We start from the raw sequence: 13,302 nt of genomic DNA on the forward strand, positions 1-13,302 counted from the left end.
CACGTTTGATCAAATATGCCATCTGTTCCATATACCAGTGTTTGAATGCTGAAATTGCTGTACAGGTTTTTGTTGCACTGCATAACAGGAAGTCTGGGAGAAATTATAGCATTGAAAAAGAACAATATCGTGGTGTACAAGTCCTTACTGCGGTTCAAGAGGCTCAACGCTGAATCATGCAAGATGAATACATTCTGGTTAATCTATAAGCAGAACAACACGGTCTGAAGCTGATGTTCGAAATTTACTTACTAAATGGGCTGTAATTTAAACGTGTGGCAAAACTGAAATTTCATCCTAAAATATATGACAAAAGAAACACTGCAACAAGGTTTTGTTTAAAAAGGCTTTTGCGGTATCTATACTGACGTCAAATAAAAATGTGTCCACCAGGCAAAGTCCTGTTCATTTTATTGCATTTGACAGTGTGTGTGTGTGTGTGTGAGCTCCTGCTTCTGCATTCATCTCCAAGATGTCTACGCTGGACATCAGGCTTAATCTTGTCTGTGAGCCCGTTTTTGCCTATGTTTCTCAGGAATTCTTACACACGTCTATCTCAGTGAAGAGAATCCATGTGGGGCTTGTTGTTTATAATATATATATATATATTTTACTTTTTGCATTTGTCACATGCTCCCTAAAAACTGCCTTTATGAGTTCTCTTCTGTCCTCTCTCTCTCTCACTCTGGAAACACTGCGTCATCCTTCCACCGAGTCAGTCATAAGCATCCTTCCTTCTTTTGACCCTGGGGGCACATGGACAATTTCACTATATGTGTGTGTAAGGGATCATCAAATCGTCAAAGGCACGAGGTCAGAATGCCTTCTGGTCTATCTCTTCCTGAGGGTACGAGTGTCTGCTCTCTGGATCAGAGAAAGCATATATAATATTACTCACAGCATCCTTTTGTTTACAGACAGTTTTACAACCAGAGTCTGATGAAATAGCCATCAACTCCATAGGGTGTCATCTGGAATGAATGCACACAGACACATACACAAGCACACACCTGACCCGACTTTCCCCAAAAGCATTATACACATTCTTTCCATTGGAAGTACCTGAGAGCTTATACTAATTTAGGAAGTGTGATTGACAGAAGAGTCAGACTTGAAACTTAAAAGGTTAGGTCCGTATTACAAGTTTCACTCGACCCAAATTCAATTTTGTGACTAAAACATGAAACAGATGTTATTTTTTCACTTCACAACTGTAATGAAAAAGCTCAAATCAGGCATACACATTACTCCAGAGTCCACTTCTGCACAATGATATTTCTTGGCACTTCAGTAGTAGCTGGAATGACTGCAAACGCCCTCTATCTGGGCCAGCATTCGTTTTCTTGTCCTTATCAGCCTTAACAGCTGATGAGTTACCAACTGACCTTCGGAGCAAATCATCAAGTGATCACGTTTGTTTACTTAATTGCTACTGCGATGACCAAGTGTCTGACAAAAAAAAATAAAAACATATGACAGATTTTGTTCTTGACTCCATGGATCATGCATGTGCATTACTGATTTGGAAAATGTGCATTTGCAGTGGTTTGATGGAAGAGGACTGTAATGACGGCTATTAGTTGATTACAAACAAGGCTATCGGGGCCAAAAAAAAAAACGATTAGATCTGAGCAGAAAATCAGAAGTGGGCAATAAGTCTTTTTGGTGGGAAAGTGGCCAGAGCTACATCTCTGTTGTCGGTCCAGCTGGAAAACCATCTTCTATTTCATCCATGAAGAAAAGGCCATGCCATGAGCTCCTTAATCTTCATCTAAAGTAAAGACTTAGATGTTTGTGTATATGTAACTCGAGTGCTGCTACAGTTAGATATCCTGAAAGAGTGCCATAGCCACATACAGTGTGTGTGTGTGTGTGTGTGTGTGTGTGTGTGTGTGTGTGTGTGTCCATTTCTACAGTCTGAGTGATGTCTTGTGCTGGGCAAAATCTTTAAAGGGGTTGGCTGAAAAAAGGCCAGCAGGCATCCTATGCAGTTAAATTCCACTCCACTTAGGCAAATCAGCGCTGTTCTTGCTGTAACCACAGCAAATCAGTCATCCGAACGAAGACAACGGAGGCTCGCAATTCAATTACGACAGGCTTGTTACATCTGATCACAATAAAAGACTGCAATTAACACACATGCATGAGAAGAGTTCGCAGCTGTTATGTAGGAGCACTCCTGGAAAAAGAAATAACTGTGCACAGGTTGATATAAAAAAAATGAATTAATTAAAAACTCAGTTGATTTCACCTTTCCAAATAAAGCTGTAACATGAAGCACAGTTCATTCTTTTTTCCTTTCATTCATCATCATCATCATCATCAGTAGATCTCTTAACCTGCTACAAAGTCCTGTGACAACACATGAAACAGCACAGCACTAGTGGTGCCCTGAGGTTTTTACCTTTCGTCTTTCAAGGGTGAACAGTAGTATTAAAGATCAAACGCTGCCCCCATGTGCAATTAAACTGACACTTTCAGCGCCCTCACCTGGTTTTACAGAGATAACAGTGATGAGTTTACCCGGGGTGTATTACCACCTCGAGCACAGCGTTCCCGGGATAGGCATTTACTGCAAGTGACTGAACGAGTGAAAGCTTTTTCTGAGAAAATGATTTGGGATTATGTTTAGTTTAGTTTATTGATTTATAAAGTACATTTCAAACAACAGATCTTCAAACCAAAGTGCTGTACAAGAAATATAAAACAGAATTAAAACAACAGAAAAGAGGAAACAAAAAAAACAAAGAAAAGACCAATGAAAAAATGTTACACCGTCAATTAAAACAAAGAATACAAATACGTCTTCAAAGAGGATTTAAACACAGAAATGGAGGAGGGAGATCTGATGTGGAGAGAAAGACTATTCCAAAGCCAAGGAGCATCCACCGAGAAAGCCTGGTTACCTTTAGCCTTAAAACGAGAACGAGGAACCAAGAGCAGTAACTGACTGGATGATCGAAGGTGTCTTGAAGCAGCGTATGGGGTGAGAGGATCACAAATATACTGCGGCACAAGTCCATTCAAAGCTTTGAAAACAAAAAGCTACATTTTTTAAAATCAACATGGAACTTGACCAGTAGCCAGCGAAGAGAAGCGATCACAGGTGTAATGTGCTCATGTCAGTAATCTGGCTTCTGCATTTTATACCAATTACGAACGATCAATAGTTGTTCTAAGCAAATCCAGGTAGAGCGAATTACAATGGTCCAACCAAGTTGTTATAAACGCATGAATAACCGTTTCGAGCTCCTTCTTGGAGAGCATCATCTTGATTTTAGTAATAGATCTTAACTGAAAGAAACTGCTTTTTACCACAGCACTATTCTGCTTATCAAAGCACAGTGTGGAGTCAAAAATGATTTATAAGCCATCACACTTCTGTTGGACACGCTGGACATATGGACAAAAGAACAGCTTTGCTAAGAGTTCCCTTCACGTCTATATCGACCTTACATATTTACTGATATAGTTTGCTTCATACAGTCGCTTATTTGAACTGTTTATTGGTTGAATTAAACATTAGCTGTTGGACTTCCAATATGAGTAAGTTTCAAGTGCACATGTTCCATCACCATGATCTCACACACAGTACAGCACAGACACAGTGGATAGAGATATGGTTGATAGAGAAATGTTGCAGCATTCTTTAAACTACTTTACTAGAATCAGCCAAAGGTCACTAAAAGCCCTACCCTTTGCACAACAGACATGACCCCTCACCCTTTCCCATTCTGTCCCAGACAATCCAGAGAGTTTAGAAGAGGAAGGAAAAGGCTGTGCTGCACTAATCACTGCACTGAGTACAATAACAAAGCTAGACTTTCTATTAAACAAGCTTACACGCACTTTAACCCAACCACACACACACACACCCCAACTGTGACAAGACCGGGTAAAGCCAGTTTAATGTTTTCTACCCATAAACATCTATTGATCGATTGACCCATTAGTGGCGTCTGAGTCGCAGAAGGAGAAAGAGGATGCTCGGGTGTGTGTTCACTCATACGTGGCAGATTCAGACAGGATGATGCAAGTTGGAGAAGGCAAGACGATGCATAAAATACGGATAACGGAAGCATACTGGTCTCAGGATACTGTTTCTTGATGCAATCAGATCTTTATTAATGAAAACGGAAGAGGAGGGAACTGCCCTTCCTCCTCCATGATCGCCTGGTCGATTCCTGCAAACACACACTCAGCAATCTCTCCTACAATACAAGCTGTTCTTTTTCTCTTCTCTCACTGTGTTTCTTCCAGGTAATTTCCTCGTCAAACAGGCACACCCTCACACACTTTCAAAATAGAAAACGGAACATTTCTATCCTTCAGTACAGCAAGCTAAAAGCTATAGTGATATTCAGCTTTGAGGAATTGTACTAACCGTGACTAAGCACTCTTGCAATACGTGAATATCTTCTGAGTCTCATTTCTGAGTTATGTTCCTATAAAGCAATTTAGCAAACAAACAAATCAACCCACGATGCAACAGACATGACTTCATCATCTTCGAAATACATGCACGGGCACATTACACACACCCTCGTCCCACACCTTTGGAGTATTCCTGACAGGCCACGCTCTCGACTCTCTGTAGCTGGCACAGGCTGCTTCCGTCTCCGACGTTCCACGCAGCTCGGCTGCGCTCGTGCTCTTCCAGTACCCACAATTCCTCTGGAGCACAGAGCGTAGTCCATCGAACAGAATCACGCTGGTGGTGCAGCCCATGACTCGAGCGGTGACTGTGCATCACTCCTGAGCGTCAGTGACCCAGTTTCCGTCTGGCTCCACAGAGAAGAGCAGCGTCGAGCCGTGTGCAGCGTGGATACCTCCGTGCATTCTGACAGCAGTGAGTGCTGCTATATTACACTGAAACGCTCACAGCATGGGAAAGGGGGTTGAGTATCTATGTGTGTATATGCATGTGTGTGGGCAAGTTGGAGTGAGACACAGCCAGAGTGGGGAGGAGAGATACAGCATAGTAATATAAATGCTGTCTCACAGAGTGCAGTAAGTTGGTTAATTTCAGACAGAGACTGTGAGTGTGTAGAGGAAGGATGCTGGAGCTTCCTGTGGCTACTGCAGTAATTCGCTTCATTACGGTCACTAATCTGCATTTTTTCATTCTCGCTGAAGTTTCCAATGTCCGTTTTTCTTTTTTCCTACGGCCCAAAATTTATCATCATATTACATGTCTGGATTCGTAGGAACTCAGCGACTCCTTCACCCTGTCTTAAGACATACAGGTCCATATGTCAACACAGGAGATATACAAATATTTTATAACGGCTGTCACCCTGAGAAACGAACACTTTCCCACTAAAACTCAGCGAGAAGGTTGTTTAGAGAGCGTCTAAAACACTTGTCGTTCCTCTTAACAGACCCAACAAACCCATTAGTTTGAGCTGTTCACCTATTCTGACTCCATCCATTCATTCATCCATCCATTTTTCAATACCGCTTATCCTACACAGGGTCTCCGGGAGCCTGTCCCATGGATCTCTGGGCACAACGTGGGGGACACACTGGACGGGGTACCAACTCATACTAGGGCACAATCACACACGCATTCACACATTACAGACAATTTGGAAATGCCAGTCAGCGTATAGCTCATGTCTTTGGACTGGGGGAGAACATGCAAACTCTGTGCACACAGGGCGGAGGCGAGATTCGAACCCGGGATTGTAGGACCTGGGAATTATGGTCCAGTGTGTAGAAAGTAGCGATGTCACGAGAATCGATACTTCGGTACCAACATTCTTAGAACATGACGGTACTTGTTTTTCTGCAGTAGCCTTGGTAACGTTGGTAATGAAGGTACCGGGATTGCAATTCTTCCAGAACTGAAGGGGCAGCAAATACACGCAAGTGTTTTAGTCAGTCCACAAGTAGTAAAGAAGAAGATGAACGCCTACAAGCACACGGGAAAAACTACAGAAGATGGTGACAAGTTTAGCTCCGCCCCGACTCGTTGAGAGGAAAGATGGTAAGAGTTACCATAAGAGTTAAATATGGAAATACTTCACATTCGAGGCGGATGACAACAAACATATAATTGATGCTCTGAAGCCGGTGTGTAACCGATGCGATCGTTCATTTCAAACAAAGTGAGGAAACACCTGGAATTTGGCGAAGCACCTCAAAGACAGTCCTGTCCTAAGTTTGTTTGAAGCAGCTGGCATTATGGCGTGAAACCAGCTAACATTATGCTCCATGTAATGTTAGCGATAGCCAGTTATTTGTTAACAATGCTAACGCATTGCAGTGTTATAAACTACCTCCTAATGGGCCACCATGCATCGCCATTCAGCCCGTGTCCTGTCAGCTAAATGTAGCCTAATGACACTAATAATTATTCACATGTTCATGCTTTTAATAAATCTTTTTGGTCTGCCACCATATCAGTGAATTTAAACTAATGCTTGCATTCAGGGTATAAGGTGTGTGTGTGCACATTTATGAGTACACCTTAGCACTTGTATCCTCCACTGTTTTATTAGTCATTGTCAGACAGTGTTTGATAACTAAAATACCCCCCCTCTCTCTGTCTCACACTCTCTCTTTCTTTCTTGCCAGTATCAACCAGAGAAGGATGTCCTCCAGGAGAGTTTTTAATACATTTTTATAACACACCGTGGTATCGACATTGCCATCGAGTATCGTGTACTTTTGGTGGTATCGGTACCAACTACTAGATTTTTGGTATTGTGACATCCCTAGTAGAAAGTGGTGTACGCAGAATACTCACTGTTATCACATATTTACAAAGCGCACCGTGCTGCACAGTGAGCCTTTAATGTGCGGGTTTCAAACAGAGAGGGGAAATTACATGCCAAACAGAAGATTAGAGATGTTTCTCTCTTTCTCGCTCTCTCTCTCTCACACACTCACACATCTTTCTCTGACATTATTATGAAGGCAGCTTATACCTAACCCTAACTTTAACCTCGGTAAGCAAAATGATAACTTTTGGCTTTATTTATTTATTTCTCCATAAAAGTTGTTTTGATATCAAAAGCAGTTTACCACATGTCTCCACAAGGACCAGATAAATGTCTCCACAAGGTCCCTGCTTGATATTCCTATCCTTGTGGGGAGGTTTGGTCCCGGCCAAGATATAAAAACATGCCCGCACACACAGTTGTTATTGTGAGAAGTAACACCTGTGACCTTTCAAAAATGATTTATGAATATTATTAGGAATATGATATACCAATATTATTAAAATATTATTTCTACCATCCAGTCCTTCTTGAAAAATCCCACCTATTACACTTGTTTATACAGATACTTTTCAGTTTGCGTTTGAACATTTCTGAAACGAAATCGGCCAGCAAAAGGCAGTCATGCAGTGTATGAATAACGAGGTAATAAAGTAATCCTGACTGCAGATTATAGACGAGGCATGCAGCCACTGTGTGTCAGTGTGTGTGAGAGTGCGAGTGTGTTAGTGTGTAGGCCACAGGTGGTTGGACAATAATCCATTTAATACGAAAGACTGAAATTTCAGGACTAATGATTACTCACTGAAGAAAATGAGTTGAGTAAATGTTACAAGAACACATTAATGTAGGCGGACAGAATCAGCACATCTGTGAAATAACAAGCGATTGAAAAAAAAGCTAGTTAAGGATTCTTGAAGTTGAACATGAGTAGAAGATGATGATGAACCAAAACACAGGAGTCATTATACCATCCGTCCTTCAGGTTGGATCACACTGCACAAACTTTATGCATCTTTAGATTTCTACACTGTATTAGTAGTATAGAGTAAGGCCATTTCTAGGCATAGGCAAACTAGGCGGTCGACTAGGGTCCGAACTCCCCGCCCCCACCCACAAGAAAGAGAGTACCTGGCCTGGGCATTCGGGGCTGTAGTCCCGTAGATTTTTTCTTTAGCCCCGAATATTTCAGTAGTGAATCATCCACGTAGTGAGCAGTTTGTCACTACGTAACTGAACGTCAGTAAAAGAAGACTGAAGTGTTGTAATTTTGTATCTTCAGTGAATGAAGTGTTGTATTTTATCTTCAGTGAACGGAGGCGAGACCAATCAGACGGGGTTTACAGGAAAATATGTGAAAAATACTTGTGTCTTATTGGCTGAATCAATTCTGGTCTTAATTCTGCAAAACACTAGCTCACACAGTCAGTGTGAGGGAAAAATTTATATACACCAATTTTTATTTATTTATTTTCAACAAGGTTGAAACTGAAACACTAATATTCTCTCATGCTGAGCAGGTGTGTAAATGTTTATATGAGTTCCAAATTACGTGAACATGATATTAGCAGAGGACAGATAACGTTTAAGAACAGATACCTGGTGGTTCATATCAAGTAGGTCCATCAGCAAGGTTTTTACAAACAGATTATGAAAGTTTACTCAGTAATTTTGAGTAGTTTTCAACTCTCATTCATGAAATTATGGGAACATTAAGAGAACATTAGGGGAACATTAAGAGAATATAGAACGTTGAGAGAACATTACAGCAACGTGGAGAGAACATTAGGGGAACGTTAAGAAAACGGGAACATTAAGATAACATTAGGGGAACATTGAGAGAACATTAGGGGAATGTTAAAAAACACATGAACGTTAAAAAAAACATAGGGGAACGTTGAGAGAATATTAGTGGAACGTTGAGAGAACATTAAGAGAACATTAGGGGAAGGTTGAGAGAACATTAGGGGAACGTTAAGAGAACATGAAGGGAACGTTAAGAGAACATGACGGGAACTTTAAGAGAAAGTTAAGAGAACATTAGGGGAACGTTAAGAGAACATTAGGGGAACATTGAGAGAACATTAGGGGAACGTTGAGAGAACGTTAAGAGGACATTGGAACGTTCTGCAAACCTAAAAACATTTTTCTATGTCCATAAAGAAAACTTTCCTGGCTAACAACAAACAAACCTTAAAAATGTATGTTCTGGGAACCAAAAATTGTTAGCTGGGTAGAGATTTAGAAGGCTTTCCCATGTGGTTTGGGGGAGGGGTTGACCAAGAAGAATCTTGCCTAGGGTGCCCAAATAGCCAGAAAAAGCCCTGGTATAGAGTGTAGAGTAGTAGTTTTCTGCAATATATTAGACAGTATATTAGTAAAATTATAAAAGAAAATTACAGTCTGGAACAAGTGTACCCACGAGCAAATGCAATTAGCCTCGGGTAATCTATTATCCACTCACACACAGGTTTATGCTATGACACATTAGCAAAGCCTTCAGTGACAGCTGTTTGCCTTATAGCTGAGGAAACATGCTGAGTTAATGATACATTCACATACATAGAGTCTGACAAGTATAGTCTACTTCCATGTCCTGAGGGCAGGCATTCATCTCACTCATGTTTCACCATGTCTCACACTAACACAGTCATGTATATGTTTATACATACTCACATAGTACCATCCCTGTGGCATTTCTACAGTTTCCACGGCTATCACCCAATCACCATGTTCTCCTATTACACATCCAAAATCATGTCAGAACATTTAGAGGTACTGATGCCAAGTTTCTCATTCATTTCTTTCCTGCTTTCTCATCACTTTAGATGTGATGGTAGCTTGGGCACACTATTTGATTTTCCCATCCACTGAGTTTCTCCACACATCTAGCAAGGAGATCTTCAGTGATCGTGTCCCATTCAGGAACTGTCCATCACCAGCCCCTGAGCCGGAACCTGATCCTCAATGACCTTGTACTTATTATGTCTGTATTAGAGTAAAAATACCTTGAAAATAATCTGAGCGACATCTTTATATATGTGTATATAAAGTACACATACATGCTTTATGCTACATACATATGCTAATGGTTAATTTATACGATTAATAAAATGTACTGCTCAGCCCATGACGTTCACATCTGTGCATCATGAAGCGAATAATTTTATTAAACACACTACAACATTCATTCAGGAATAGAGCAGCAAGGTTTTCTGTATCTAACTTCCTTAAGGACTATGGACTTCCCCTCACACACTGTAGGGAGTGGGGGTGGGGTAGGGAGTGGGGGGTGGATAGAGAGCTCCTACTGTAAACCAACGCCATCTTCTACGATACGGAAGGAAACAAAACCTAAGAGCTCAACAAAACCAAGAACGCTAAAGTGAAATTACTGCTTTGCTTTTGTGTTTTGTTTCGAGTTTTTATCTGAATTCTGAGTGCTTTACTTCCTTTAGCTGCATTGATTTAAACAATACAGCACACTCTGGACTTAAAAAAAAAAAAAAGAAAAGAAAAAAGAAGAGAGATACGTGTGAGTTGAAGATTCAGGAGGAGTGCTGATACAGTGTTCATGTTTGTGGTAGCTGCTCTGCTCTCTCAGCACCTTCTCTGAAGCAGTGTCTCAATCAATACTCAGAGTCAATCTTCAACCTGACATCTTCTCTTTCACTGTTTTGGCTAACGTTACCATGACTCTTGTGTGTGTGTGTGTGTGTGTGTGTGTGTGTGTGTGTGTGTGTGTGTGTGTGTCTGGGTTTGCGCCAAAGATATAGACCTTTAAACCGGCAACATAAACTTTTTATCATTAATAATAATAATAATAATAATAATAATAATAATAATAATACTCAAAGCATAGAATTACAGCCTACTGCAACTGATAAAGGAAATTCTGGGTAATCCCCTTCAAACCTCAACACACATATATTATGACCTGATTTGTACTTCAGAGTTGCTGACTTGAATTCTTTTATGATGTGTGATTTTTGTCTGTGGTAGTGTTATTTTGACCCAAAACCGTTGATGACAAACTTCTGGCCGTGTCAGAAACGCATTATGCTGCTTTCCACTTACCTCGGAAGTGCTACGTCAGAGCTCGGATTTACGTTATTTTTTACCTCCGTGCATTCGAGGTACAAAGTGGGAAGCCAGCCTACTCTCGGTGATGAGTGATGTACAGTTTGCTGATTTGAGGAGGAAAATGTACATGTCTATATGTTGACGGATCTAAAGAAAATACTTGTATATAAAGAACTCATTTAAGGGTAAGTACAAGTTCATCAGAAGGAATTTCATGTCTGGAGGGGGCATTATTTTAGGTTTTTTTCTGGGCAGAGGTCGGGAATTATAAGTTACAACCTCTAGTTGAACTTGGACTTAGGCTGAGATGACTTGGACTTGAGAACTGCTGACTTGAGACTTCGATTTAACAGAAGAGACTTCACTACAGAACTACTGTACACGCCACTAAAACACACTCTAAAAGGTTTGAGTTTGGCAAAGGATTATAAGAAATCAGGGCACACGTGTGCATGTGTGTGTGTGTGAGTGTGTGTGTGTGTGTGAGAGAGAGAGAGAGAGAGAGAGAGAGATCAAAGGAACTAATGCACCAAGGGGTTTGAGGTTGAGATATTCAGAGCGTTCAGTGTGAAACAGAACTGAACAAGAGGAAGTGGCCTAATCGTTTTTCCTGTAAGAGGAATACACAGACTCACAGATCAAGAGAGCAAAGGGAAGAGAGGAGCCATGTGGTCTCATGGGGAAAAGGAGATGCTGAGTGGCTTTTCCATCATTAAGAAGGAAGCGGCTGTTTCCTTGTTGTATGAACTGACCCACAACAAAGATGCACTAAGTTCCCGGTTTCCTCCATCCCCCTACCCCTCTCTCGCTCTCTCTGTGTCACACACACGCACACACTAAATACAGTGTGATTTTAGAGTGACAGGAAGAGGAGAGACAGGAGAGAGTCCAGGACATGTGAATGTGAAAAATGATCATTTTTGGCTTAATACTGAAATCATGACTATCACATTTATTTAGCGAAATTAGGAACAAAACATTTCACTTTGTCATTTTAAAATCAATGGAAAACAGCCTTTTCTTTCACACAGCACATTATGAGCCTATATTCCTATATTTCTCAGGATTTCAATACCAATAAACACGTATTTCATGTGAACTAATAAGCTAAATTTGGCTGAGCTCACCAATATTACACATATAAACACATACACACACGCGCACACACACAGCAGTTGTCATGGTCCCAGTAGTAAAATGGCACAGCTAAAAAAGGCCTCATCCTCTTCCTGTGGCAAAATATGCTGTGCAAGTTTATTTATCCCAGGAGAAGTCCAAGTGTGTGTGTTGGTTATTTTTGCTGCTCCTTGGTGGCAGTTCTCCAAAGCAAAGGAAGCCACACTTTTGCCTTTCAACTTCATCACTTGGGCTACATAAAATCTTACACAGATCAACCCTTTAACCCTTCAAAGTGTCCCCTACAGACAGGAGGCCGTGCCAGAGGCTGTACAAAAGTGACAGATGAGACTAGTTTCTCACTGAAGCTAAGCAGGGTTCAGCCTGGCCAGTACCTGGATGGGAGACCTCCTGGGGAAAACTAAGGTTGCTGCTGGAAGTGGTACCACTTAGTGAGGCGAGCAAGGGGTGCTCACCCTGACACTATATCGTAAAAACACACCGTCTTTGGGATGAGATGTTAAACCGAGGTCCTGACTCTCTGTGGTTGTTAAAAATCCCAGGAAACCTCTCGTAAAAGAGTAGGGGTATAACCCAGGTGTCCTGGTGAAATTCCCCCGTTTGCCCTTCTCCATCATGGCCTCCGAATAATCTCCATCTCTGAACTGTCTACATCACTCTCTCCTCTCCACTAATAGCTGGTGTGTGCTGGGCGTGCACTATGGCTGCCGTCGCATCATCCAGGAGGTTGAGGAGATCCCCCCTCCCCTCTCCCTTCAATGTAAAGCGCTTTGAGTGCCTAGAAAAGCACCATATAAACCTAAGGAATTAATTATTTTTAATACTATTAGATGAGCACCCGCACCCGCACACGGACACCACCACTTTTCTGTCTATACATCGCCCCAAAGCTTTAAGTCTGAGGAACCAAAACCTTCCACTTTAACCAAAGCCTTGAGAAAGGCCATGTTCCACACTGTACCCAAAGCCCCATGTTCCTTCTCCGAGTCCACACCTTGGTGATGTCATGATGGCGGAGATGTCTAGTGTGAGTGACTGGGGTGTTGAATCTTTTCTTGACTTTTCTCCCAGATACTTCTTTTGTGTTGTGCTAGGGTGCAGTGATCTCATTAAAGCACACACTGAGTTCCTGCTGCCATCTACAGGACAGACAAACACACATCACAAGCCACACTATCAGCATTGCCTTCCTTATCTAAATGAGTTCATGATCCTGTTTTCAGCTGAAGGAAAGGAGGACACTCTCAGCTCAAGCCTAATCAGAGGCTGTTTCATTAATCATGTGGTGATTTATTCATATCATGCTTGGTCAGGTTATAACACCATTTCTGAAATATTTGTTGTGAATGGTCAGGTT

General features: G+C 41.4%; 1 protein-coding gene across 7 annotated transcripts in view; it reads right to left on the minus strand.

The window, feature by feature from the left end:
• Window positions 1-13,302, minus strand: part of zmp:0000001200 (dedicator of cytokinesis protein 9) — a 96,730-nt gene that overhangs the window by 53,765 nt on the left and 29,663 nt on the right. Inside the window, exon 1 of one of the 7 annotated variants that reach the window (XM_053627098.1) lies at window positions 4,555-4,930. The exons of the other annotated variants lie outside the window; for them this stretch is intronic. Within the exon in view, the coding sequence (XP_053483073.1) occupies window positions 4,555-4,728 (174 nt within the window). The 5' untranslated portion in view covers window positions 4,729-4,930. Of the gene's footprint in view, window positions 1-4,554; window positions 4,931-13,302 lie in introns of those variants that run through there. 7 annotated transcript variants of the gene reach the window in all.

Source organism: Ictalurus furcatus, chromosome 6, assembly GCF_023375685.1.
Source record: "Ictalurus furcatus strain D&B chromosome 6, Billie_1.0, whole genome shotgun sequence".
Lineage (NCBI taxonomy): Eukaryota > Metazoa > Chordata > Actinopteri > Siluriformes > Ictaluridae > Ictalurus > Ictalurus furcatus.